Source organism: Brassica rapa, chromosome A08 (genome assembly GCF_000309985.2).
Source record: "Brassica rapa cultivar Chiifu-401-42 chromosome A08, CAAS_Brap_v3.01, whole genome shotgun sequence".
NCBI classification, from domain to species: domain Eukaryota; kingdom Viridiplantae; phylum Streptophyta; class Magnoliopsida; order Brassicales; family Brassicaceae; genus Brassica; species Brassica rapa.
Window position 1 is genome coordinate 18,474,287 of NC_024802.2, and position 24,740 is coordinate 18,499,026.

The 24,740-nt window shown below is 37.1% G+C and overlaps 8 protein-coding genes across 11 annotated transcripts; 3 read left to right on the forward strand and 5 right to left on the reverse strand.

Annotated features, from left to right (window-relative positions):
- Positions 1–483: 483 nt before the first annotated feature.
- On the reverse strand, positions 484–1,363 carry LOC103835592. The gene has a single exon (XM_009111762.3). It carries the CDS (start codon positions 1,062–1,064, stop codon positions 705–707), a length of 360 nt encoding a protein of 119 aa, XP_009110010.1. The 5' UTR covers positions 1,065–1,363; the 3' UTR covers positions 484–704.
- Positions 1,364–1,645: 282 nt separating this feature from the next.
- LOC103835474 (HD domain-containing protein 2 homolog) lies at positions 1,646–4,088 on the reverse strand. The gene is made up of 8 exons (XM_009111655.3): positions 3,786–4,088; positions 3,562–3,686; positions 2,959–2,996; positions 2,537–2,647; positions 2,368–2,447; positions 2,228–2,264; positions 2,087–2,128; positions 1,646–1,992 (listed from the first exon to the last, which is right to left on the reverse strand). Exons 1-8 carry the CDS (start codon positions 4,020–4,022, stop codon positions 1,907–1,909), a joined length of 756 nt encoding a protein of 251 aa, XP_009109903.1. The 5' UTR covers positions 4,023–4,088; the 3' UTR covers positions 1,646–1,906.
- Positions 4,089–4,158: 70 nt separating this feature from the next.
- Positions 4,159–6,183, forward strand: LOC103835476. The gene is made up of 8 exons (XM_009111658.3): positions 4,159–4,706; positions 4,831–4,911; positions 5,008–5,067; positions 5,170–5,213; positions 5,407–5,449; positions 5,521–5,592; positions 5,682–5,783; positions 5,877–6,183. Exons 1-8 carry the CDS (start codon positions 4,359–4,361, stop codon positions 5,994–5,996), a joined length of 870 nt encoding a protein of 289 aa, XP_009109906.1. The 5' UTR covers positions 4,159–4,358; the 3' UTR covers positions 5,997–6,183.
- A 55-nt stretch (positions 6,184–6,238) lies between these two features.
- LOC103835475 (inorganic pyrophosphatase TTM2) lies at positions 6,239–9,951 on the reverse strand. The gene is made up of 12 exons (XM_009111656.3): positions 9,542–9,951; positions 8,881–9,227; positions 8,698–8,812; positions 8,429–8,624; positions 8,235–8,348; positions 7,983–8,156; positions 7,695–7,889; positions 7,468–7,590; positions 7,270–7,394; positions 7,066–7,180; positions 6,729–6,989; positions 6,239–6,638 (listed from the first exon to the last, which is right to left on the reverse strand). Exons 2-12 carry the CDS (start codon positions 9,218–9,220, stop codon positions 6,390–6,392), a joined length of 2,007 nt encoding a protein of 668 aa, XP_009109904.2. The 5' UTR covers positions 9,221–9,227; positions 9,542–9,951; the 3' UTR covers positions 6,239–6,389.
- A 2,396-nt stretch (positions 9,952–12,347) lies between these two features.
- Positions 12,348–15,562, reverse strand: LOC103835477 (ASC1-like protein). 2 transcript variants are annotated; one of them, XM_009111659.3, is made up of 6 exons: positions 13,843–15,562; positions 13,520–13,740; positions 13,267–13,422; positions 12,969–13,154; positions 12,640–12,854; positions 12,348–12,516 (listed from the first exon to the last, which is right to left on the reverse strand). In XM_009111659.3, the coding sequence occupies exons 1-6, from the start codon at positions 13,972–13,974 to the stop codon at positions 12,482–12,484; spliced, it is 945 nt and encodes a 314-aa protein (XP_009109907.1). In that variant the 5' UTR covers positions 13,975–15,562; the 3' UTR covers positions 12,348–12,481. The 2 variants fall into 2 exon arrangements, with proteins under 2 accessions (XP_009109907.1, XP_033133686.1); XM_033277795.1 differs by having other exon boundaries at positions 12,348–12,854.
- Positions 15,563–15,805: 243 nt separating this feature from the next.
- On the reverse strand, positions 15,806–19,957 carry LOC103835478 (ASC1-like protein). 2 transcript variants are annotated; one of them, XM_033277796.1, is made up of 7 exons: positions 19,724–19,957; positions 17,296–17,439; positions 16,976–17,196; positions 16,721–16,876; positions 16,434–16,619; positions 16,155–16,354; positions 15,806–16,025 (listed from the first exon to the last, which is right to left on the reverse strand). In XM_033277796.1, the coding sequence occupies exons 2-7, from the start codon at positions 17,425–17,427 to the stop codon at positions 15,991–15,993; spliced, it is 930 nt and encodes a 309-aa protein (XP_033133687.1). In that variant the 5' UTR covers positions 17,428–17,439; positions 19,724–19,957; the 3' UTR covers positions 15,806–15,990. The 2 variants fall into 2 exon arrangements, with proteins under 2 accessions (XP_033133687.1, XP_009109909.1); XM_009111661.3 differs by lacking the exon at positions 19,724–19,957 and having other exon boundaries at positions 17,296–17,663.
- LOC103835479 lies at positions 19,751–20,723 on the forward strand. 2 transcript variants are annotated; one of them, XM_009111662.3, is made up of 2 exons: positions 19,751–19,991; positions 20,076–20,723. In XM_009111662.3, the coding sequence occupies exon 2, from the start codon at positions 20,085–20,087 to the stop codon at positions 20,496–20,498; it is 414 nt and encodes a 137-aa protein (XP_009109910.1). In that variant the 5' UTR covers positions 19,751–19,991; positions 20,076–20,084; the 3' UTR covers positions 20,499–20,723. The 2 variants fall into 2 exon arrangements, with proteins under 2 accessions (XP_009109910.1, XP_033133689.1); XM_033277798.1 differs by having other exon boundaries at positions 19,759–19,995.
- Positions 20,724–22,619: 1,896 nt separating this feature from the next.
- On the forward strand, positions 22,620–24,095 carry LOC103835481 (serotonin N-acetyltransferase 2, chloroplastic). Its single transcript, XM_009111663.3, has one exon. It carries the CDS (start codon positions 22,934–22,936, stop codon positions 23,522–23,524), a length of 591 nt encoding a protein of 196 aa, XP_009109911.1. The 5' UTR covers positions 22,620–22,933; the 3' UTR covers positions 23,525–24,095.
- Positions 24,096–24,740: the final 645 nt, after the last annotated feature.

The following is a 24,740-nucleotide window of genomic DNA, read 5'->3' on the forward strand; positions in this document are numbered from 1 at the left end:
GAAACCAAAGTCTTTGAAGATGTAAGAAGGAGCTTGTAGATGTTAATAATTTTGCTTTGCCTTGACGAAGTCGATGATGAAGTCAATGATGCATATGTCATTTTCCCATAGAGTATGTGACATGATGAAGTATATTGTGTTTCTTGAAGCTCTTGCATATAGCTGGGGGGATCAGTGCAATGACCATGGGTTGTTAAAAATTGGTGAGACTTATATAAGCAGGGGGTTCTTGAAATGTTGGGTGCCATAAACATTTTACTAAGGTTTTAATAAAAAAAAAAAATTAACAAATTTGGAGGGTTTTTCTAGTGTAAATTGTTTTTTAGAAAATTGGAGTCTTAGTCTAATGTTTCACTTCGTTATGCTCAGGACCGCCTCTGTATATCAGTAAGGCTTGCATTGGTTGGTTTCACAGCTAGAATATCGGCTACGAAGAGATCGGTCATGAGATCTCATCTGCAAGAACCTTGACAAGTGACAAAATGATATGACAATCTAATTATATTGGAAAACAGGAAGATTGTACATGAGTTAAGAAAGTTCTACAATATTACAGCCTTGTCTTAGCTACCTACTATCTCTTCTCCTTGTCTTTCAAGAGAGAGGTTTGAATCCGTCTCCTTAAGCTTCTTTATTCGTGATCAATAACACTAACATGAACTTAAAGCAAAGAAGATGAGTATTAATCTCTGTTTTTTTTTTCGCTATTTGACATCTAGAATGTCAGAAGAATCTTCATGGCGCCAGAAGCTTCCAAACAAGAACTCCTTGTTCATAGACAGTTCTTGCAACATTCCCTCAATGTCTTCAACGCAATTAAATCTTGATGACCCTTCTTCAAAGGCCAACCCATTTCCACAACAATGCTTCTCTTTGACAACATCCTCCTCCATCCTTGGTTTCAAGGTTTTTCCACATCTACTCCTCACAAACTTCTTCACCTTCTGAACAAGTTTAAGAGGAATCTTGAAGAAGACGAAGCCAGTAACTTGCAACACAAGGCACTGGCAGCAGCATGACAGGACAACACAGTCTGCTACAAATGCACCACAATCTTCTTCCATCACTCTGTGTTATGCACAAAACTTCAAGGTTTACAAAAAGATACTATATAGAATGCAAGTGCATAGACCACGTGAGGATTGAGACATATCTACCGGCATATTTAGGAATCTTGACGTCAATAGAACTGTAGCTGCTTAAAATCTTGTTCCCTCTGATACTATTCAACAACATGAAGGTGGTTCATCAAAAGGGCAAATAGGTCTATTTTCATCTTATATTTGGCAAATTTAGTCAATTGACCAGATGTCAATGAAAAGTTTGGTGACATAAAGGAAGATTGTTGACTTATTATTAGCATAACATTGAGAGGACATGATAACAAGCAGTTACATCACATAAGTATAGATGCAGAAGTGACTTCTCATGTAAGAAAATGAAAACTCTTCTACGCCCCGACATAGTATGTTACACGTTGTCCTGTTACCATCTGTTCTTTCATTGTTTCGGACTAGACCAACCAGAGGATTTCATTTGAGGTGCTAACCACTCTCTAATGAGTTTTGATTCTGATAGGCACACACATTTACGTCTCTGCTTACATCATGAGTGAAAAAAAAATCTGACTCAAATCAGAATCAGATTAGGAACCTCGAACAAGGGTTTTGATAAAACAAACTCTGATCCACTTCTCTGAGCAACAAGAGTGTCTTAAAAAGTTTGGTACTACTTAACAAGCAACTGAAAGGGAAGTTAAAAACCAGGTGTTTGTGTTCGTTGCACAACAAAATTGAAAATTTCACCAGAAAAGCTTGCACCTTTTGGTTCAAGAGGCATCTGCTTTGGTTTTGAAGTTTGCTCTGAAGATTCCTAGTGTTGATAGTTGTGGGACGCAACTGGATTACTATCTCTGTCTTTTTGTCAACTGGGATCTTCTCCTCGCGTTGATCTCAGCAGCCCAGCTCTTTCCAATTTCGGTTTGAAACTTGCCTGCATTTGCAATCGGAGGAGCAAAGGTATTTTGATGAAACCAGATGTTTTCGACTTTAAAACTGTAAAACAGGGAATGAGATAGTTTCTATACCTGCTGTTGATATGAAAAACTCGTCGAGCACTTTCCCGTGTTCTGCCACAATGATCAAACGTCAACTCAGGTTGCTTGGGATGTATTGTAAGAGTGATAACAAGCACACGTGATTTTAAAAAGATAAAGATTGAGATTTACCTGATTCATATTCTAGTGCCTGGAGAATCATCTCAACCTTAGAGCCGCAAGTACAACAAGGGGTCAGTGTAAGGTATAGTTGTAAGTTGTTAATTATTAACATCTGACAGCCATAGATGGTTGCAAACTCAAAACCATACCTTATCAAAGTCTTTTACGAGATTTGCCTCTAGAGAAGCATTGTTCTCATACTCCAGCCAAAGTTCGGTGATCTCCTCAGCTGCACGTTAACATTTTTGACTTATCAAACTATTGATCTGGAAACCAAAACATTTAGTAGATGACGAGAGAAAAGGTGTACATATATACCTCTTACGCCTCCACCCAGAACTTCGCACATCTCCTCTAAAGCTGCTTTCTCTCTCCTACTCTTTTCTTCCTTAGGCACACCATCAGATGGGGTAATATCTCCAACAATAGCTGTTCAGAAGCCAGAAAGAAGTCAAGGGTTTACCAATTTGGTAGGATTTAAGTTCCAGAAGAAAAGCATGAATAGAGAGAAAGAAACCAAACGTGCTCAGCTCTTAACACATGTTTAGTAAAAAAAAAAAGAAGACATTTGACAAACGAATCCAAGTACATCTGTCATAGATCCTACCCTACTCAGGCCTTTGAAGCTATATAAGTTTGTATCTTCCAAACCAGCCTGTAGTTTTTGGAAGAAACTTAACTAACTAGGAGAAGAGATCATTCAGTGGAAAACAAGGATTAAGGAACAAATGTGTAATTACCTTCAGCGATGTCATGCACAATTGCCATTTTAATACACCTGTTTAAGACACCAAGAGAAAGAAAGAAGATGGAGAAAGATCCAGTTAGCCATGGCCATAAAATAGAGGCTTATATTTTTTCTAAAGTTGGACAACCCAAGTGCCTAAATCTCACTTTAAAGTCAACTGTCCACGGATCTTCTTCCTACCTTGTCATTCTTTCAAATTTCTAAGTATGTGTGATTTAAATGACAAACATGTATATCCATAGCTAATTCTTGAGACACACAAATCAACTAAGGAACAAATTTGTTAACTTGAGAACACTAGCTGCTTCACTTAAAACTCTCGAGACATTTTCACTACACTAAGAGAGTTCTACGAAAATGCCACTTTCTAGCAGATAAAGTCTATAATATAAGTCTCAGTCACTACCATCCTCATCAACTCTCTCTCCGTTTCTCCTTACATTACCCACATACTGATAAAAAAAAACCAAACACTTACATATATCAGACCACACTGAGCTCTACACGCCATTTATTACAAACCATAGTAACAATCTAAACAGTATCCTTCCTACGACATCTCAAAAACAGTTGAGGAGGGAAGGCAAGCACCAACCTTTCTCTGTCAACTCCAGTAAGATCACCAGCAATGAGCGCCATTAGAGACATACGGTACATGTGATCAGCAATCGATTCAGCTCCATTGATCCCCTGATTGATCCATCCTTTTCTCTTCGTCGTCTACACAACAAAAAAAAAAAAAACAAGGCAACTCCAAAATCAAAAGATCCTAACTTTGGATTTTGGGAATCTATATGGTTTCTTCTCAGACACACATACCTTGAGCCGATGGCACAAGGTTAGAAAATCGATGGAGGATGAAACAGAAGAGGCGTGGTTCGTGGAGCTACCCCCGTCGGAGAAAGGTTTCTGGCACCGGACGGCGACGATCGTGGAGCTCGGAATGGGGTTTTTGAGGAAGAGGAGGTTCTTAGAGGGGGAAGGGAGTGATGAGCGGTGGCTAAAAGGCCGGTTCAGCGGCGGGGAGATACGTGTAGCTGGACTGATCACCGCCATTGATGATGGGGAGAGAATCTATGAGAAAGAAAAAAAAGTAGAGCCCGGGTCGGGACGAGACGAGACGAGAAGCTGGTTTTACTGCATCGGGTCGGGTTTGGGTTACCCGTTTACGTTGTGACGTCAGCAAAGAAAGAGAGCCGAATTCGAAATTGATGGAATATGTTTATTGTTTACCAAACCGTATCGTACCGTCGATTTAAATTTGGTATGATCCGGTTCAGAACTTCAACCAAACAGTTTATCTCAGAATAGACGGAGCAGAAGAAAGAAAGCTCTTGTCGCCGTGGGAAAACAAACAATCTCATTTTCTTCTTCTTCGCCTCTTCCTCCTCCATGAATCTCCTCAAAACCATTCATCATCACCAGTCCACTCTTACTCAATTTTACCACTTCGCCACTACTAACTCATTTGCTTCCTCTTCCTCTTCTCTGCTGTCACTCTCTCCACAAAGACCAAGAATCTCTCTCGTCTCCACCTCCAACCGAAGCTGCCTCGCACTCTCGAGCATCTCGAGCGTCTCCAGAGCTTCGTTTTCAGGTAATCAAGAGGATGGGAAGAAAGAAGAAGCCGAGGAGGGAGATGAATTGGTTTACCAGAAGACGCTGAGACTGGTGGAATGCGCCATGTTCGCTGCCGTCACCGGGCTTGTTTATTTTCTCAGCAACTCCCTCGCCATTGAGGTTCTTACCCATTTCTTGTTTTGTTCAGTTGATGAAGAAAGTAGTCTCATTTAGCTTTATACCACTAGAAAAATGATAACTTTGGATAAATAAAGGATGTGAGAGTTACACTTTTTGAACGCAGAACTACTTTGGGTGTTTCTTTGCGTTGCCAATAGTGATATCTTCGATAAGATGGAACATTGCAGGCGGCAGGAAGACAATGGTAATGTAAAGGACATTCCTTTTTTCACATGAATGAAAATTTGTTGGCACATGTGCTTCAAGTCTTTGTGGTGTTTGTTTGTTTGATTGTTATCAGGTTGCTACTGTCATGCTCTTGTTCATATTATCAGGTCCAGTCAAAGCATTGACTTACTTTGTAAGCCCTCCTCTTTGCTAGCTTCAGTCTGCTATGTGTTTTTGTTTCTTTATGATTTTCTTTCACAACGATTGCATGACCTTTTTGGGGTTTCTCTTGTAGCTTATGCATGGCCTTCTGGGGCTTGCGATTGGTTCATTGTGGAGGTACGTTAACTCATATACTCGCCTCTATCCTGCACAGTTTTTAGTTCTCCACCACAACAAAAACTTCAAAAAACTAATATGCATCTTACTGTTTCCTGTTTTTACCTTTGAGGAGAATAAGTGAAGTTTTGGAAGTAGATTAATTGGCACTACCTCAGTGACTTATTTTGTCACAATGTTCTTCTGTTTTTAGGATGAAGGCAAGCTGGCGTCTCTCCATTTTCTTATGCACAATGGTGAAATTAACAGACTAGTTAACATTTATCTCTCTTTGTTTACTTGTATTGACGTGTTTCTTCTCGTGCAGGTCCGAGCATTGGGTCTCATAGGATATGTTCTGACATCATCCTTCTTAATAAGAGAAAACATTCTTGCTGTGGTAAGCCTCTTTCCCTTAAAACTTATCACTCTTTTTACCCTTAGAAACAGTCTTGCATAAACAAAACTCCTATTGCATTGTTCTTGCAGATCACAATTAACATTCACGCATCTCTCTCTTATGTTTTCACCGCCATGGGCCTCAACCTAATGCCTTCCATGAGCCTCATCTATATGATATTCGGAACAGTGGTAGGCTATCTAATCTCTTTATCACTCTCCTCTCCCTCTGTATAACCAGGAAGATAGAAGAAGCTGAGAAACTTACCTTTTGATTGTCAACAGCTGTTGCTAAACAGTGGATTCTTTGTGCTGTTGCTGCATATCCTCTACTCAATCTTCCTCACAAGACTTGGAATGAAATCTTCCTTGAGGCTGCCGGCTTGGTTAGACAAAGCAATATGATGGCTTTCACAGGATCCACACAGAAACGATAAGCAGAGCTGGTGATAGATTTTGTGTAGAGCAATTTCTGGTGGAGCATATTTGTAAAACTTGTGTAGGGCTGACATACAGATCCAAACCCAAAACAAAAATTTGTTTATAATATGATCAGTACTGTAATTTTCATATGAAACGCTCAGAAACCGAACAGAACTAGCAACTAGGTCTTGTCTTTGAGTATGAAGTATGAACTAACATAGAAGTGTAAAATGACTTAATCTTATTAAATATAAAACTAATAGAGAGTGTGTCATCGTCTACGTAGAGAAACCCACGGAAGCTCTCGCAAAACGCCTCCAGTGAGAAAAATACCCAAAAAAGAAGAAGAGAGAAGATCCATAATGGTTATTGATGTTATTGCCGGTTGTTAATGTAGCTCTTGATCACTACTACTCCTACGCTGCAAAGAGCCAAGGTTGTTAACACGAGAGGGAGGCTACTAGATTCCACACTGGATAAGAAGAAGCTTTTGCTTGATCTGCTGCTATTGCTGCTTCCTGTTCTTGCTAGGCGTGACCTTTCGGCTGAGTCTTCCCTAATCAAATTGCACAGATTATCCAACTGATGCATCACTTGACGCTGTCCACGTGAGAGAGTCGATATCTGCTTTTGCACCAGAACCAGCAACTTAAGCAATGTAATACAATCCAAATTTTATTTAAAAAATAAGTAAAATAATGTAAGATGACTTGCCTCTTCCATTAATGGCGAATCCTTGGCTAACTGGGAAGATGAAGATGAATGAGGCATTATGGCATTTGTCAAACAGCCATTGTCCAGACCAGATATGAAATACGAAGTTGGAGCTGAGCCATTGCAGACTTCTATGCTCTGCTGTGTTGGAGGGTTCTTGTTGCAGCTCAACTTTGAATTCAGCTCTTCGATAAGGTTTGTGAACTCATCCATTCTCTCATTGAGAGATGATATTTGTTCCGAAAGCTGAGTCATAAACCCCTAAAAAATAGACAACTGCACTGTTAACTATAAGAACGATTTTAAAGTGGCCAATGAAGGAGAACAAATCTGAAACCTCGTTCGCTGGTGAGTCGTGGTTTCTCTCTTCGTACCTCCTATCGCTTGAAGAATAACCAGCAAGCTTGGAGATATTCTTATCTCTTTGGGTTGAATATGACTGTGACATGCCTCTGTGTATCACAAATGGCATAACAACTATAAGGACACATGTATGTGGAAGTAACAAAGCTTTCTTATACACTCCTTGACACAAGTGTACCTTAGGTTCTTATTTCTCATGGATACTCTATCTGCAGACGCTCGTAAGAGTGCTTCCTTGGGACTTGAACTAGACACCAAATCCTCATCTAAGCTAAGCTTGTTCTTCAAATCATCTGGTAGTGCCTGTAATAGGTTGGGACTTCTAATCAGGAAGTCTATTGAGATGTAATAAAAAACTCAAAAAATCAAATCATACCATTACTTCATTTATCAGCTTCTCAAGTTGGATCTGTTCAATATAGGTGCGTGGAATGAACGATCCTTCCAATCCTAGCTGCTCTGCAGTGCTCTGTACAACTTGCCGATCTTTACCTTGCACCTGATTATAACAAAGTTCAATTATAAAGCCATTATATATATTCTCATGCCAAGATGCTACCAATTTTCAAGCAAATGGTGGTGAATGAGCTTAGATAGACAAACCTGCAAGTAGTGACGATTCAGTTGCTCAAGCCAATCGATTTTGACAATCACCTTATCGGTAGCAAATACATGGCTGTTCCTTTTAAGTATGGTTGCTATTGTGTATCCCAATGCCATAAGCCCACCAAGCAAACGAACGCTCACTTCAAAAGTAATCCTTGGGGATATGACAAAAGGAGTATCCGTAACCCATTCCTGGATATCAAAAACCATTACCATAGGTACTCACCACATCATTTTAAGCTTGTCAGAAAACATGAAAAAAAAGAAAACTCTGAAGGGACAAACCTCAAACATGAGGCTGTACTTTCCATCTTTATTCCGCATTCTCAAATACGATTGGCAAGACTCTGGATCTTCACCAGGAGGAAGAAGATATATATCATAGGTCTCCTCCTTGGTCTCTGTATGTCCTTCAGAAAGGACCGCCTTGATCTGATCAACAGATACATCCTTTCTTGACTACAAAAAAGCAAAAGAACTTCAGTTTATCAAACGCAGACAAGATTACAGGACACAAATGATGTCATTTTCTCAAACCTTCAAGATGTATGTTGGGCTCTGAAAACCAGTGAAGGGATTGAACTTATTAATGATTTTGATTTGAGCAGTCTGGAGATCTGGCTCAATGAAAGCTTTGTACATCGGATACACCTACATTAACAGTGGAGTCTGTAGAGGTCACTCAACCAATAACAGCCAAGAAGCAAAATATAAAAGAAACAAGAACAAACCGTTTCAGATATCTGATGGATGATCTCCTCCGGCTGTTGCCCTGCACGCTGTATATCACGAAGAACCCGTTTCACAAGATCAAAGTGAACTCCACCAGTAACAGACACACGAAGGTCCAACAAAGGTCTCAATTTTTCACTCAACGCATAGATTCCTTCAATAATCACAATCCTAGAAGCTGGAACATCAAGTGTCCTACCAAAAAATTAAAAAAAAAATGTTTCAGTGGAAATAACCACAAAGAACACATGCTGGTTGTATGCTTTACCTGTATCCAACACGAGAGCTGGACTTAAAATCATATACAGGAACCTCAACTTGTTTCCCTTCCTTCAAATCCTCAAGATTCTTGAGCAATGTGTCATAGTCCGTTAACCGTGGATCTACATTTCCCAATAAAAACGATCAAAGATCTTTCAATGAGCAAATATCAAAGATGAAAACTTCTTACCGTCAAAGTTCCCATCAACAATTCTACTAGCGTCATTATAGTTATCCATCGATATGACAGCAACACTAGGCAAAAAGTTGAGTATCTTCTCGGTGAACACAGTCTTTCCAGCGCCAGATGGACCAGCCACACCAACCAATACGATCCCATCGTTCTTCTGAGAGAGCAACTGGCACGCACGGATAACAGCAAAGAAGCCCTTCTCAAACGATAACCGATCTTGAATAGGAACTATCTCGTACCGAACCGAGTCTCTTCTCTTAACCAGTTGGACTTGGTCCTTCAAAAGACCGTGTCTCTGCTGATGAAACTCGATCCCATTGATGTCTTGACCCGTCATGAACAAACTGTAAGAAAAAGAGCAGACTTGGATTGAGAAGACAGAATCTAACAAGCCGACAAAACACATCAAAGGCTGGAACTTTACAGGAAAAGAGTTCACATTTTTTACACTTAAACCCATGGGAACAGTACCAAACAAGCAAAAAGCTACAAACGAAACGATCAAACTGTTACATAGCAACACTCATGAGCAGAGCAGTGATCAGAAGATGTAGAATAACAGTGAGAAACACACAAACATGGAACCAGATTGGTCGAAAGGGAAGACCCATCAACGAAAAACGAAAACTTTGGAGCCCGAGTTTGTGTTGGCACTCACAGAGGAAAAATGTCGATAGCTCCTGGTGGCAGAGAGCAGTTTCGATTCGATTTGGCACAAAACTAGGGATTTGGATTATTTGTGAGAGTGTCTTTATGGGGGCGAGAGATTTCTAGAGAATCTCTGCCGAAAAGATCTCGCCGACCCACGAGGTAACGTTAGCTAAGAGAATGAATGAATGAGAGAGCCTATTTAAATATTTCGAAAATATTAAACCGACTAAATATTAAAGTTAAGCTGAAAACAATATGAAATTGAAGTGTTTTTTTGTTGTTGTAAATGATGAAATTGAAGTGTTATTTGTGTATAACTTTTACAAATCCATGTATTTAATTAAATGCTATCGCTTTTCTTTTTTTGATATTTGTTTATGTTATACTCCCTCCGTTTTTCAATATAAGTCGCTTTAGAGAAATTTTTTTGTTCTAAATTATATGTCGTTTTCGGTTTTCTATGTAACATTTATTAATAATTAATGTTGTCTGACCAATGATAATATATCTTCTATTTTTCTATTGGTTGAATTGTGGTTAGGTAAATAATTAATAATGTTTTTGTTTTGAAAATATAAGAAATTAATGATTTTCTTAATCTATGTGCATAGCTTTAAAACGACTTATATTAAAAAACGGAGGGAGTATAATTCTTTTAGTTGATATATTTTTTTATTTTTCCTTTTAGATATTTCCCCATTTTCTCTTATAAATTATAAATTTAGCAAGATGAGTTAATAAAAGGCTATGTGTATATTTGATATAAATATAAAAGTCGAAAAATATTTATATATGCAAAATATTTTACTATCAGGAAAATATAAAAAAAAATAGATATTTGATATTTCTAATTCTATCAATACAATAGTTTTGATTTGAGTGATGAATATATTAGAGAACTTTACTTCTTCGGTAGGTTTGGGCAGAGAAGAACCAAATAAAATATTTGAATTTGTAGTTACTTATTTTTACAACAATAGTTTAGTAAGCTTTTGTTGAGTATCCTTCTTTGCTCGAAATAGAAACCTACTATTTTCTATAAAAATTTCACTCATTAATTTGGGGATGGTCAGTAGTACGTTGGTACTTCACTACCACAATAATTGATATTTCGTCCACATGTATTATTCATATCATCGCATACGGGCAAGGATCCTCCTGAGTTAGCAAAAGAAGAAGATACTAAATCGAACAAAATTTAATGTGTTCTTTGAACTCATATATATTAACCAATATTGAATTTAGGTATCAGTGTGTGTATATATATATCTCTCTTTTATATATGCATCTTACAAACAACATTGGTTGTATTTTGTGATTTAATATAACAAAAAGGAGTTACTACAGATTGAAGAGGATCGTCACGGCTATTCAAAGGTTGGAGCTTGTACTAGCATTACAACGCATATCTAATTTTGGTTAGTTGAATGTGGATGCTAATTATTGACTATTAAAAAATACTAGAGTTTGATTCGTACACCTGTGCTAGTAATTGGATATTATCAGGTTTTTACAAACCTATGCGGACTTGAAAGAATCTGAGTCTGAATCTCATCCGAAAATTTATAATATTCGAATAAAATTTAATTTTAAACTAAAAAATCTGATATTTAAAAAACGATAGGTACCCATTCAGATATTTGGATGTCTATATCTAATTGATTCTGCAAACAAATAAAAAGATTATTAACCGGTTGAATTCTTGTCATGAATGAATTTCATTTAAACTTGTAAAATTATTTTAGTTAACACATAAAATAAATATTATCGAATTATTATGGTAAATATAATTAATGAAGTAATTAGAAAGAGTTAAAAAAAATGTAAAATATATTATAAATCACTTAAAATAGGTAAATTCTATTTTGTATTCTGTAATAAATAAAGTCGAATTATTTGGAAAAAACAATAAATAAAGTGGTTTACATTAGTTAAAAAAATGTAAGAAATCACTTAAAATAGATAAATATTTTTTTGTACTTCAGTTTTAATAGAATATATATATGTGTGTGTGTTATTTTACATATTTTATACTATATTGTATCTACAGTTCTGGAGAAAATCGCATGTTAATATGTAGTATGTACCGGTCAATCTTACTTTTGGTAAAATATCCCTTGTATTTTGTTCTACAAAAAAAAATCTCTTATATATGTATTGATCTCTGATCTCTTAATACAATATTGTAGATGAAAACGGCAACAGATATAAGCTTGTGTTTTTGTAAATTTATGCCAAAATAACTAGGATCCACATGTTGAGTCCAACTAATCATAAGTAACATGTTAAGTATCGCTGACTAAGTAGCATTCACATGCACTCTTCACGACCCTTTAATTTATCATAAGTGGGTACACATTAATAATAAAAAGCATACATATATACCTTTTTTTATGCACAAGCATACATATAGTTTATAAGAAATCATTAGACGAAAATGCATATCAGTTTTTTCAAAACTATTAAAACGATATAAAAGTACATCTTAATTGATAAGTAAAATTCTAAAGATATTTAGAAAATATACTACATAAAAACACTTTAATTGTGTCTTTCAATCATTGGGTCACTGTTTTGTGGATAAATGTCAGTGTACACCGTGTCATTGTTTAGGCTTTCTCTTAACCGAGTTCAATCGGGTGGGTTTACTTTTCAATATACATGTCTTTAATTCATTCTCCATTTGTCTGGATATGTTTCAAGTTTAGGCTTATTTTAGGCTAACGTTTACGTACCCAAGCTTTGTTATTTCTCAACGTATCATTTTTTGTGTGTTTTCTTCTTAGTTTTTTTTTAATTGTCACGCACTGAAATTTAAAACAGATGTGATTTTTCAGATCATATAGTTTGAGAATGCAAATACAACACAGAGAAGAGCTGCCACTTGAGCTAAAACAGATATAGTTACGGGTATACGCAAAACGATGGATAACAAGAGTCAAGACAATCAATCTTGGTGTTCATCATCTTCACCTTCAGAGTCTGCAAAGAATATATATTGAAAACAAATAGCTAAGACAAAAAAAATCCGAACATATTATTTTGAACATTATAAAGCACTTGTTGATTTAGATATATATATATATATATATATATAAATCTTACCAGAACGGACGTCTCTAGCGATTTTGTCTTCGGAACGGATTTGGATGATGAACATACGACATATCAAAACCCACCAGTAGATGTGAAGAATCTGTAAGCACCATAGAAATGTGTTGAAAATGTAGTACATTGTAGAAGGCAGTCCAGTTTCTATGCCAGTAATTTCCATCGAATGCTTCTTGTCCCACTCTAGTTTCACGTTTATAGATTCATAACTGCATAGTTCAAATATCATACGTGGAGAGGAACCAAAAAAAAAAAAACATAAAGATCCAATTAAGTTGCATTATATAAAATGAGTTATGGAGTTTAAGGTGAATGGTATAAACCTTGTACCCCAGAGGATCCATAAAGGGTAATATATGAGTCGCAGAGCCGTCCACAACAGGAAAAATAGGATGAACGAGACAGTAGCCATGGATTCTTGGCCGCTGTATTTGCACATCTTGCCTATCTCTGCAAACACGTCGGTGATATCGAGAAGAGCCAATATTACAGAACCTACACGAGAAAATCTAGTGTACAAAGTATAACAAGAGGAAGTTGATGAGTTCAAAAGTCTCGAGAAAGATCAGAAAATGTAAAAAAGTCCTTAATATATTTTTTTTAAACATTAGGAGAACGTACCTGAAAACGTAAGACAAAATGATGAGGGATGAAGTTACTATATGATGAACTATCATGACTTTGAAATCAGATCGTCTTGTTTCCCAAAAGAACAAAGCAAATAAAGAATACACATTCAAGCCACCGACAAACGTGTACAGTCCCTTCATTTTCAACCTGCGTAAAGGTAGTAATATACAACTCACAAGAAATTAGGGTTTGATTTCTTGCGTCTGACGTAACACATTAAGTCAAGCTTATTCCTGAATCTTACTTTATCTTTTGGTCAGGCCATATCTGTTTTCCTGGTCCTAACCAGAAGCATCTTGTGTCTTTAAACCATGGCTCATTATAAGTGACGTAGAGAGCAAGTGCTTCGGTAGAGATAGAGCAGAGACATTTCCAAGCTGATTCTTTGAATTTAACCATCCTCTTTCTTCTACCGTTTGAATCAACACAGTTTCCTCTAGGAAACACCACTCTTCTAGCAGCTCTCTATAATGTGATATATATTATGAATCTCTCAGAGATGACTTGCTTCCCAAGTCATGATGAATACTAAGAGATATAAAACAAACTGAGAGTAATGGGACTTACCTCGAATATGGATCTGTCGAGTATCAAACGAAGAAAAAGGAAGAAGGGAGCAAAGAAGATGAGAACCCATAAATCAGAAGAAGATGGGTAAGATTCTTGATTCCAATCCCAATTCAAGATTTTGAGATCCATCTAGTCGAGATCCTACAAAAACCGAAGTGTTTGGAGTATCATTATTCTGTGTGTTTCACTTCTTGTTCTTGTCTTAATTTGTCCAAGTCAACCCCAAGACAGGAAGGGATGCACATGCATCCACTACAATCATTTCAATTTTGGTTGTTTAGTAAGGAAAAATCATTAGATAAAATGGAAAATTTTAATCATTGCATCCATTATTTACATCAAGATTCGCCCCTGGTCAACCCCATAGGAGAAAGAAAAGGAGTATCCTTGCAAGAGAATACATCGGAAAAAGAAGAGTTAACCGGGGCTCAACCATGTTGAAGCCATCACGAACCAAAGCAAACCGTTGGACCGACACCGCTTTAACATCACTACACTGATATTGGTGTCTGTCTCCGAGAGCATTATCTTATCATTTAAAACTTGGTTATTTAAAGTTCATAATTAACACAATTGTGACACGTAACAATTATATGTTTAAAATTATGACATGACAATTATTAAAACAAAAGGTAAGTGCCGCCAAAGAAAAAAAAAAAACAAAAGGTAAGTAGGACATCTGGACATGGTAAAGACCAGTTTCAGCTTCAGAAGCGTGGAGACGACGATTGAAAATCACGTCGCTGGCTGGAGAGACGTCGGCGGTGATGGGTAACTGAAGCGACGCACTCTCAAGAGAAAAGATGCCACGTGTTTCGGAATGCAAGAGCTTCCTCGACGTGTTTTTTTTTTTTTGTAATCTTCTATGCACGGATTAGACTCAAAAATTGAATCTTTTATCATTTCCTTATGTAACGTGCCCATTGGGCTTTATCAATAATATCAATGTTGACCTTAAAATTTTGCAAATCCATGTATTTAATCGAATAATATCGTAGAAGAAAATAGTAGGAAAAAACAAGAGATTAGGCTTATGATTTGTGTGCGAACTGATGCCAAAATTGGGATGAGTATGGAATGTGGCATGGAGGCTTTGCGCTTAATATTGGGATTTGCTTTGCCCCTATGGCAGAGTTGTGAGGAGTATATTATGGGTTGTGCATAGCATAGGAGCGTGGTTTTCGTCGAGTAGAGCTGGAAGTAGATTCGGAGAGTGTGGTGGATTTTCTTCGGACAGGGATTAATGATTCTCATTCTCTGTCATTCTTAATACGTCTGTGCTATGGCTTCATAACAAGAGACTGGATAGTCAAGATTTCGCATGTGTATAGGGAAGCTAATCATCTAGCCGATGGATTAGCTACTTATGCTCTTTCTTTATCATTTGGTTTACATGTTTTCGAGTTTGTTCCTGATAGCGTTGGTGCTATTTTTTTGGAGGATATTAATGGAGTATCGAGACCTCGGCAGATTTGTATGTAATCTTTTATATTTTGAATAAAGAGTAGGGGACTAATGTCTCCGGTAGCTTACCAAAAAAAAAAACTGATGCCAAAATGACTAGGATACACATGTTGTATGCATTTTAGCTTCTCTGACTAACATTCCCATGCACTCTTCACGACCCTTTAATTTATCACACATCAACACCAAAAGCATATATATAAGAAACCATTGAACAAAAAGCATATTTCTTTCTCAAAATTCTAAAAATTAAACGATAAAAATAATAATAACCTTAATTGATAAATTGAAGATATGTACTAGATATATTTAGTAATTATCCCAATCTTCCTCTCCATAAAAAAATGAGGTTAAAATTGTGTATTTCAATCATTGGGTCATTGTTCGGGGTTTCTTCTTAATCAAGTTGGGTTTAGCTTTTCAATTTACACGTGTTTGATTCATTTTCCTTTGTCTGTATATGTTTCAAGTTTAGTCTTATCTAGTCATCATAGGGTACGTCCCAAAGCTTTGTTATTTATCATCATTGCTTTGTTAATCCTCTTAATTGTCATGCATCCTCAAAACTCACTGAAATCTAAAGACGGGTATTCGCAAAAAACGTGGTTTTTATTCGGCAAATGTATCAAACAAGTCCACATCACTGATGCTTCAAATTGATTAGACAAGAGTCTAAGACAATCAATCTTGGTGTTCATCATCTTCACCTTCTGTGTCTGCAAAGAATATATTGATCAAAATAATGGTTAAAAAAAATCTGTATATATTCTTTAGAATATCACAAGAACATATTATATTAAGCATTTGTTTGGTTTAGATATAATGTATGCATATATAAATCTAACCAGAACGAACGTCTCTATCGATTTTGCCTTTGGAGCGGATTTGGCTGATGAGCACACGACATATCAAGACCCACCAGTAGATGTGAAGAATCTGTAAGCACCAGAGAAGTGTGTTGAAAACGTAGTACACTGTAAGAGGCAGTCCAGTTTCCATCCTATGCTTCTTGTCCCACTCCAGTTTCACTTTTATTGATTCATAGCTGCATATAGGCCAAACATCATACGTGGAGAGCAACCAAAAAAACATAAAGATCAGTGTTTAAGGTTTATGGTATAAACCTGGTACTCCATATGATCCATAAAGGGTAATAGACGAGTCGAAGAGCCGTCCACGAGAGGAAAAATAGGATGAACGAGATACTAGTCATGGCTTCTAGGCCGCTGTATTTGCACATCTTGCCTATCTCTAGAAACACGTCGCTGATTTCGTGAAGAGCCAATATTACAGAACCTAAACGAGCAAATCTAGTATAGAAAATATAACAAGAGGAAGTAGCTAGAATTTAAAAGTCTCGTTAAAGATCAGAAAATATTAGTCGTTGATATGTTTTAAGAATTAGGAGTACCTGAAAACGTAAGATAAGACGATGAGGAATGAAGTTACTATGTGATGAACTATCATGACTTTGAAATCAGATCGTCTTGTTTCCCAAAAGAACAAAGCAAAGAAAGAATATACATTCAAACCACCGACAAACATGTACAGTCCCTTCATTTTCAACCTGTAAAATATATTACTCAAGAGGAAATTAGGGTTTGAGGGATACTTGACCGGTTTCTTGCGTCTGACGTAACACATTATGTCAATTCATGAATCTTACTTTATCTTTTGGTCAGGCCATATCTGGTCTCCTGGTCCTAACCAGAAGCATCTTGTGTCTTTAAACCATGGCTCCTTATAAGTGACGTAGAGAGCAAGTGTTTCGATAGAGAAAGAGCAGAGACATTTCCAAGCTGATTCTTTGAATTTAACCATCCTCTTTCTTCTACCGTTTGAATCAACACAGTTTCCTCTAGGAAACACCACTCTTCTAGCAGCTCTCTATAATGTGATTATGAATCTCTCAGAGATTACTTGCTTCTCAAGTGATGATGTATACTAAGAGATAGAAAACAAACAGAGAGTAGTGGGGGTACTTACCTCAAATATGGATCTGTCGAGTATGAACCGAAGAATAAGGAAGAAGGGAGCGAAGAAGATGAGGACCCAGAAATCAGAAGAAGCTGGGTAAGATTCTTGATTCCAGTCCCAATTCAAGATTTTGAGATCCATCTAGTCAAGATCCTACGAAAACCGAAGTGTTTGGCTTAACATTATTATGTGTGTTTCACTTCTTGTTCTTAGTCTTTGTCTAAGTCAACCCCAGAGGAGAAAGAAAAAGAGTACTATCCACTTGACTTTACTTTCGCAAGAGAAATAAAGAAAAGGCTATTACGTAATATCCCAAGTCAGGCATCAGAAAAGAAGAGTTAACCGGGGCCAAGCTATCACAGAAATTAAAAAAAAAACGGTTAGTCCGACATCGGTTTAACAATACTCTTTAACTCTCAATTATGAAAATATTGATATTGGCTTCTGGATACAATTGTTGGCACGGTAAGCGATATTTAGCCACCGACGTCTCCGAGAGGTTACTTGTATAAAGTTGTAGATAATAATGGATACAGTTGGTGAAATCGTTTTGTTTATTGGATACTGAAAGTAAGTAGAAAATAAACCACTTTTTAAAGAAGAAAAGAAAGTTTGGGTTGGTTGGTGAAAATGGATACAGCTGTGAGAGGGGTACAAATACGTAAACAAAGAATGTCGGATTGTGATTATTACTAACTGATTCACATACTATATGATTTCCTCAAGAGGGAGCCGACAACTTCTCTTTTTCTAATGTTTTGACGTTAAACCCATCAAGTATTGTAACTTATGACACTAATACAGATACGTGTCTACGTTCACGCGCAATAATAGTAAAAGAGATTCACACCAAACACAAACATGCATAAAGAGAATTTTATGTTTAGGTTTAGCATTTGCCTTTAAATTAACAAAATATACGTACATTAAGTGTAGAAGCCATAGTAAACAAACAACCAAAGTACAAGAAACAATCTACGAGTGAGAGGGGACATGCAAAGCAAGAATTTGGTGCCAAAGGGAACATGACCTTCTTTTTTAAGCCTTTTAGAAAACAACAAGAGACATTATTTTGTTCAACCAATCTATCAAACATTATTTATCTAATTCAATTTGTCTCTTCTAGTTATTAAAAGTTACCAACAACAAAATGTCACTTTATCCTAAATATTCGAAAGTGCTGGAACAAATTACAAATATCAGTGTTGAGAATTTTGCTTTGGTAAAATATAACGGTACTAATATATCAATTGGTTATAAGATATAACATATACTTCACAACTAGCTAGTCCAACATGCCATAAGAGGCAAACAACACAGAGTCCCGTCCTTTTTCTCACTGACTCGCCAACCAAAGTTATCAATTACTTCCAGTGAATATCTGATTATGATGCTTTCAATATCTGTGACTTTTCCAAATTTAAACCTACAAATAAATGAACCAGTGACAATAATAATGACGTACAATGACAATACACAGTCACACATGAAAATAAATCAAATGAGTCCAACTCCATTTTCTTCAGACGTTAACGATGTGTACAAACTCTAATAAATCCTCACACACACACCTCTCCAAGTTCATGAGGCCCACTGTAGTACCACCCCTTTTCAGGATTGATTTTTTTAAAATTGAAATGAAAATGTCTTAGTTAAACCCCAAAGCTAAATATGTTTGTTTAACTCAAATATGAGTCAAAGTCAAAACAAAAGATAAACTTTTGTAATATGGACTCTCACACACACTTGAATGTGCTAGCTGTCGCCAAGAGGGACTCCATTGAAGAACATGTTAAGGTGACGCCAGAGATACATGAAACGCATTGAATACAAGTATTATGGACTCAACTAGTTTTTTATTGTGACAGTTGTTATACTCCTTTTTTTTATTTTTTCATTCTCTTAAGAAAAAATAAAATGATACAATGAGAGGAGAAGAAAAGGCTGCAACAGTTTTAAAGACACTGAGAGGATTGGAGGAGGAAGATGGGTATTAAAGGAATGAAGAAGAGGAACAGCTCTTAACCTAATTAAGTAAATGCTTCCTTTATTCCTTCTTGTTGTTGAGGTGGGTCTCTTCTGATTTCCACCTCAAAAGCTGATCTTTAATATTTAAGATACATAAGAGAGAATACATAGAGAAAGTTAAAACTTGCAGTAACAATTGATAGTTACCAATCAAGAAGAGCACAGAAAGGACAAGTTAAAACTTATGAACTTTGCCTACACATCAGTACATCACTAATGACAAAGCTCACAAGGATGGTTTCTTGTTTTGTGGGTATTGATGTGTCCTAGCTCTAGATAAGATTACAATTTGTTAGGAACCAAAATATTTTTGTAAAATAAAAGTTAGATTTATTTATGTATTTAGTTATCTTATGGAAAAAGAAGAACATAGGCTTTTAATTCTTTATGTAAAATGAGATGCACTAACCTTTGCTACCTTCCTTGATATATATATCTGCAGTTGGCTTTGTCATGTAGTGCTTCAAGTGAGTGAAAACAATGGTGCTAGGGTTGCCATGTGGTGAAACTTACTCCTGCTCTTCAATTATTTGAGGCTTCTTATAGGCTCCTGCTTTTCCTGATATTTGACAAAAAAACAACTTATTATTTATTGATGATGGAAGAGCAAAGCCAAAGAGAGACAGAGACACAGAGCCTATATCAGGGAGTAAATTGCTGAAGTGGATTCAAACAAGGTAGGTAACTTATTTAAAAAGCAAGTATATCTTTTGCATATATGCTAAACCTAAAACTTTATTTTTGTGTTCTTCTTTGCGTAGAACAAAGCCATGGAATCTCCAAGGGATCATGGAGGCTCTGAGGAGGAGGAGGAATACAACAGTTGTGAGTCAGGGTGGACTATGTACATAGAAGACGCCTTCGGTGGAAATGGCCATTCCTCTATTGTTGTTGTTGATGATGATGATGATCCACAGGTAAAAGAGGCTGATGATGGTGGTGATGAGGAGAGTGATGATTCAATGGCTTCTGATGCATCCTCAGGGCCTAGCAATCAACTTCTAAAGAACATCAACAAACATGCAGCGAGGGAGAACGTTTCTAAAAAAGTCTACATTCAAAAACGCCAACACACAGAGAAAACTTTAAGCCAAGAAGAAGAAAAGTCAGAGGTCAAAGCTAGAACAAGAACAAGTGCAGCTAGTCGTGTCCAGAGTAAAGGCAAGGTGAGCAAAACTAAATAAAACTCATCAAGATATATGGTGGAATCCAAATCCTGTAATGAAGAGAGAGTCTCTCACCCAAGCCCTGTTGTTTGCCTTTAATAAGCCATGTGTGTAGGTAGTTGCATTGTTTTTTTTTTTTTCCAGAATATGTTCTTTGTTTTTTGGTAAATGCTGTCACGAATAAGTTATCTGCACGTTTCTCCGTTAGAACCCTGTTATATCATATGAACCTTGTTCTTCATATCTTGATCTGCATGTTCAAACACAGAAGCCACCAAGATGATGATTCTTGGATGAAAAACTGACATTGCTTGATTAATTTACGGTAGTAATCAATTGATAACCAATATTTAGCATTGAAAAGTACACATCATTCAATAATACTAATAATCTTTTTCCAAGAAAAAGAAACGCTCATGGTAGAGGACAAAAAGGTTGATGACAAAAACAGGAGTTTTCTTAGGTTACCAACATTGTTTCTACAATGTGTGGCCCAAGTAGCTAACAGTAGAGCCTTGCTTATTAACAAATAAAGTCAAGCTACTTTCAAGAGCTTCACATGATTCGTTTACAAAACAACAAACCGTAATCATTCAAAAAAAACTATCATTTCCAATTACTATAAACTGTTTGTAACCACTTCTTAAGAAACTATTCGCATATCAGGAAATGATCAGAAATGAAAAAGCTGGTAGATATATCAACTTAGCTCTAGATAATCATTGCACAGTATTAAAGCTTAATGAGGCAACAATTAATGGGAACAGAAGAGAACAAAGAGATTTTAGCTGGCAACTTTCCAGAAGAGGAAGACCCTCACGTTGATGTTATTCTCAGGTCGCTTTCGACTTAATGTATAGTCTCACATCCATTATCATAATGCTCGTAGGAGCAGTAAACAGATAGATGAAAATGAAAGATGGGTCGTCACAACCTAATTTACGTGACCCACAAAACGTGAGATACATGAGAGAATGTTTGCTTGGTAACACTGAACTTGGTCTACCAATTTCACCTTCAGGAAGATTGTAAGGACCAGACTAGTTCAACGATTAAAGGCCAAGAACCGATCGAGCATTTGTGTCAAACAATAGCATGTGGAAGTTCCATTCCTAGTTGACAATGACTGCCAAGAAAGATTAGCAAAAAGCATTTAGACAACCTAAGATAGCACAACAATGTGTATTGGTAACACCAAACAACCACCAATCATTATTGCTTTGAGAAAACAGTACCTAGGCCTAACAGTACTAAGACAAAATAAAACTATGGTTTAAAATCTTTATTTTCCAGTAAGTCATGTCTTAAAGAAACCAGGTCAAGCCTCACTCTTTTTAAGACCTTAATGTTACATTTGAATTTGCCTCATTAACAGGCTCCTGGTTTGGTATGGGTTAGTACTAAGATCAAGTCCCTAGAATATATAACTATGACCACTTGGAAATGTTAAGAACGTTTTGAGAAAGGATGAGAGACCTGGAAGGACAAGAAAATGTTTTTGACCGTTTAGATTGGTCTGGGATGATATAGTCTGGGATAACATCATGAACAATAGTGAATACAAAGGAGTTGGTTTGCGCAGGTATTTCCTGTACACTGTTAAAGTAAACCAAAAGCAGAACATAAACGTTACCAGATGGTTACAAGCTGCACTGCTGCAGAACTGGAAGAAAAAAAAAAACAGTAGTAACAATGACACTTATAAAGACTTGCATGTTCCAGCTGCAATGCTCTAGCGAATATGCCAATGTATATTTCTAGTTTTTGTTACTTTATAAATTACGACAACATCATAAGAATAATATCTTATGATAGTTTCCAACAAGAAGCAAACCCGCCAAAGAATCAAAACCGTTGTCCAGGCTACCATATAAAACCATCTTTGAATAGGCAGATAGATACAAGTAATGTGAGCTTCTATATCACGAAAACGAATACCATTATAGGGGAAGGGATCTTTGCTGAGAAAGAAAGAACTGTCGATGACGTGCCAGAGATCTTAAAATTTTGTTAAACACACAAAACAGCCAAAGAACAATCAGTCACTAACAGCAACTTGTTTGCATTATTCGGCAGTGATAAAAATCTAGATTAAACATAAGAGTGATACAAACTAACAAGGATGATCACTTAAGCAAAACTCAAAAGTATCGTTAAATGCATTTGTTCTCTCCTTTTCAAACTACCTAACTATATACCGCCCGCCAAAACTGTAACTCTCTTGAGTCTCAACGACCAATCAACAATGGCTTCTAACGACCACGAGTTTTTCTTCAATCCGATTTTATTTTTGTTTACTCGAAACAGTAAAAGCTAGAGAGCTTTCTCCAGTTATTCACAGCCACACACAGTTTATCCACACCCCTTATCCCCCAACTCAGTCAGAGAAACAAAAAAAAAGTTTCAATCTTTCAACATTTTGTTTGCGAAAGTTCGAAACTTTGACGACCACCATGCTTCTCGGAGGCCCAATCTCCACTCCTCCACCTTCTCTCCGGTTAAGAGCCACCTCAAACCCACAAAACGCAGCCGTACAGCCCTCACAAGCTGCGTTTCCATCGGCTACGCAAAGACAACCGCCCATCTACTCAATCACCGACGAGGATCTCCAGTCCAAAGGCTTTCTCCTCCGCCGCACTCCCGAAGGCCTAAACCTGGACCACCTCAACTCCGTCTTCGTCGCGGTGGGGTTCCCGCGGCGAGACACGGGGAAGATCGAGGTGGCGCTGCGGCACACGGACGCGATGCTGTGGGTGGAGTACGAGAAGACGCGGCGGCCGGTGGCGTTCGCGAGGGCGACGGGGGACGGAGTGTTCAACGCGATCATATGGGACGTGGTGGTTGACCCGACGTTCCAGAGCTTGGGGCTGGGGAAGGCGGTGATGGAGCGGCTGATCGAGGATCTGCGGAGGAAAGGGATCTGCAACATCGCTCTGTATTCGGAGCCGAGAGTTCTCGGGTTTTACCGCCCGCTCGGGTTCGTTTCCGACCCGGATGGGATCCGAGGAATGGTGTTTGTGCGTAAACAGAGAAACAAGAAGTGAAATGAATAAACTTTATTTCGATTTAACATTACAATGTCTTTGTCAGTGGAAACAGAGTATGCAGAGAAGTAGATAAAGTTTGAATCTTTTTGTGATACAATTGTTTTAAGAAGTAGATTTGGCGTGGTGGAGGAAGGCGACGGAGCAGAGGATGGTGGTGATGAGAGCGAAGAACCCTAATCCGATCATTAGAGAGATTCCGGCGACGATTAGATCCATTGATGTCTGCACGCTTATTCCAATCATTTTTTCTGTTACAAAATGTTATCTTGATTTCTCTCTCTGCTACGGTAAGATGTGTTTGAAGAAAGAAGTAAAGAAAGCCTTTTGCTTTGACACGTATTGCGAGACGACCAGAGCTTAGCTCAGTTTCAGACAGAGCCCCTCGTGTGTATATATTACATTACATATTTACATGTGACGTGTCTCGTGTTATTTGGTTGGTTTATGTATTTTTACCAAAGTAGACAGCTTTTCTTTTTTTTTCTTGGACAACTTTTCTCTATGAGGATGTAGCTAGAGAAGTGGGCAATGAGGCAATGTGGTGGAGTAATGATTGGTTTGTCTTTCATTTTTTTTTTTTTTGAACAAAGTCTTTGATTTCTTTTAGCTCAACTACAACAGTAGGATATGTCACAAAACATTGTAAAGACTCGTGCAGCGTGATCCAAGCAATATCTCACAACCTGTGTTTTCAGTTCTCAGATAAGCGGTTTAAAATGAGAAGTTGAAAATATTAACCAAAGGAAAGAGCTTTAATGTCCTGCCGCCTTCAGGTTATCTCTTCAGCAAATTGGATAGTCTATTTTCATGAGTACTCTCAAAGGTTTAATTGGATAGTCTATGATCATTACTCTTGTCTCATTTTGGGCAAAATTGATTGTATGCTTTTCAATTTCTCACAGGCTCTCGAATTCAGTAAATATATAGTATGATAATTGTTCCTAAAAAGATGATTAAGATCAAGAAAAATGTTCTTCAAAAGCCAAGCCATATCAAGGTTAAATGCTTAAAATGGAATGAACAAAAACTCATTGAAGAATTTTAATATGGCACCATGCTCGTGTAGTCTGAAGCATTAAATCAGCTTAAACAGACTATGATTTTCTTAGGTGCATAGAACAATCTCCAGGCAAAAAAAAAATTAAGACTTTACACCAAACTAATTATACAAGAATCAAAATAAATATCTATCAACAAACTGAAATATGAGGGT

Bases quoted from the DNA above. Each gene is read 5' to 3' on its own strand.
- LOC103835478 (XM_033277796.1), bottom strand. From the start codon at position 17,427: ATGGATCTCAAAATCTTGAATTGGGACTGGAATCAAGAATCTTACCCA. The intron at 16,620-16,720 runs GTACTCCTAATT...TTTCTATACTAG, and splicing joins GTCTTATCTTACGTTTTCAG to ATTTGCTCGTTTAGGTTCTG. The intron at 16,026-16,154 runs GTTAGATTTATA...TATTCTTTGCAG, and splicing joins CGATAGAGACGTTCGTTCTG to ACACAGAAGGTGAAGATGAT.
- LOC103835477 (XM_033277795.1), bottom strand. From the start codon at position 13,974: ATGGATCTCAAAATCTTGAATTGGGATTGGAATCAAGAATCTTACCCA. The intron at 13,741-13,842 runs GTAAGTCCCATT...ATCACATTATAG, and splicing joins TCGACAGATCCATATTCGAG to AGAGCTGCTAGAAGAGTGGT. The intron at 13,423-13,519 runs GTAAGATTCAGG...ACCTTTACGCAG, and splicing joins TGGCCTGACCAAAAGATAAA to GTTGAAAATGAAGGGACTGT.
- LOC103835481 (XM_009111663.3), top strand. From the start codon at position 22,934: ATGCTTCTCGGAGGCCCAATCTCCACTCCTCCACCTTCTCTCCGGTTA.
- LOC103835479 (XM_009111662.3), top strand. From the start codon at position 20,085: ATGGAATCTCCAAGGGATCATGGAGGCTCTGAGGAGGAGGAGGAATAC.
- LOC103835476 (XM_009111658.3), top strand. From the start codon at position 4,359: ATGAATCTCCTCAAAACCATTCATCATCACCAGTCCACTCTTACTCAA. The intron at 5,068-5,169 runs GTAAGCCCTCCT...TTTCTCTTGTAG, and splicing joins TCAAAGCATTGACTTACTTT to CTTATGCATGGCCTTCTGGG. The intron at 5,593-5,681 runs GTAAGCCTCTTT...TTGTTCTTGCAG, and splicing joins GAGAAAACATTCTTGCTGTG to ATCACAATTAACATTCACGC.
- LOC103835475 (XM_009111656.3), bottom strand. From the start codon at position 9,220: ATGACGGGTCAAGACATCAATGGGATCGAGTTTCATCAGCAGAGACAC. The intron at 8,349-8,428 runs GTTTGTTCTTGT...CTGTTAATGTAG, and splicing joins TCCATCAGATATCTGAAACG to GTGTATCCGATGTACAAAGC. The intron at 7,890-7,982 runs GTTTGTCCCTTC...TTTGATATCCAG, and splicing joins AGTACAGCCTCATGTTTGAG to GAATGGGTTACGGATACTCC.
- LOC103835592 (XM_009111762.3), bottom strand. From the start codon at position 1,064: ATGGAAGAAGATTGTGGTGCATTTGTAGCAGACTGTGTTGTCCTGTCA.
- LOC103835474 (XM_009111655.3), bottom strand. From the start codon at position 4,022: ATGGCGGTGATCAGTCCAGCTACACGTATCTCCCCGCCGCTGAACCGG. The intron at 3,687-3,785 runs GTATGTGTGTCT...TTTGTTGTGTAG, and splicing joins CCTTGTGCCATCGGCTCAAG to ACGACGAAGAGAAAAGGATG. The intron at 2,129-2,227 runs GTAAATCTCAAT...TCATTGTGGCAG, and splicing joins GGCACTAGAATATGAATCAG to AACACGGGAAAGTGCTCGAC.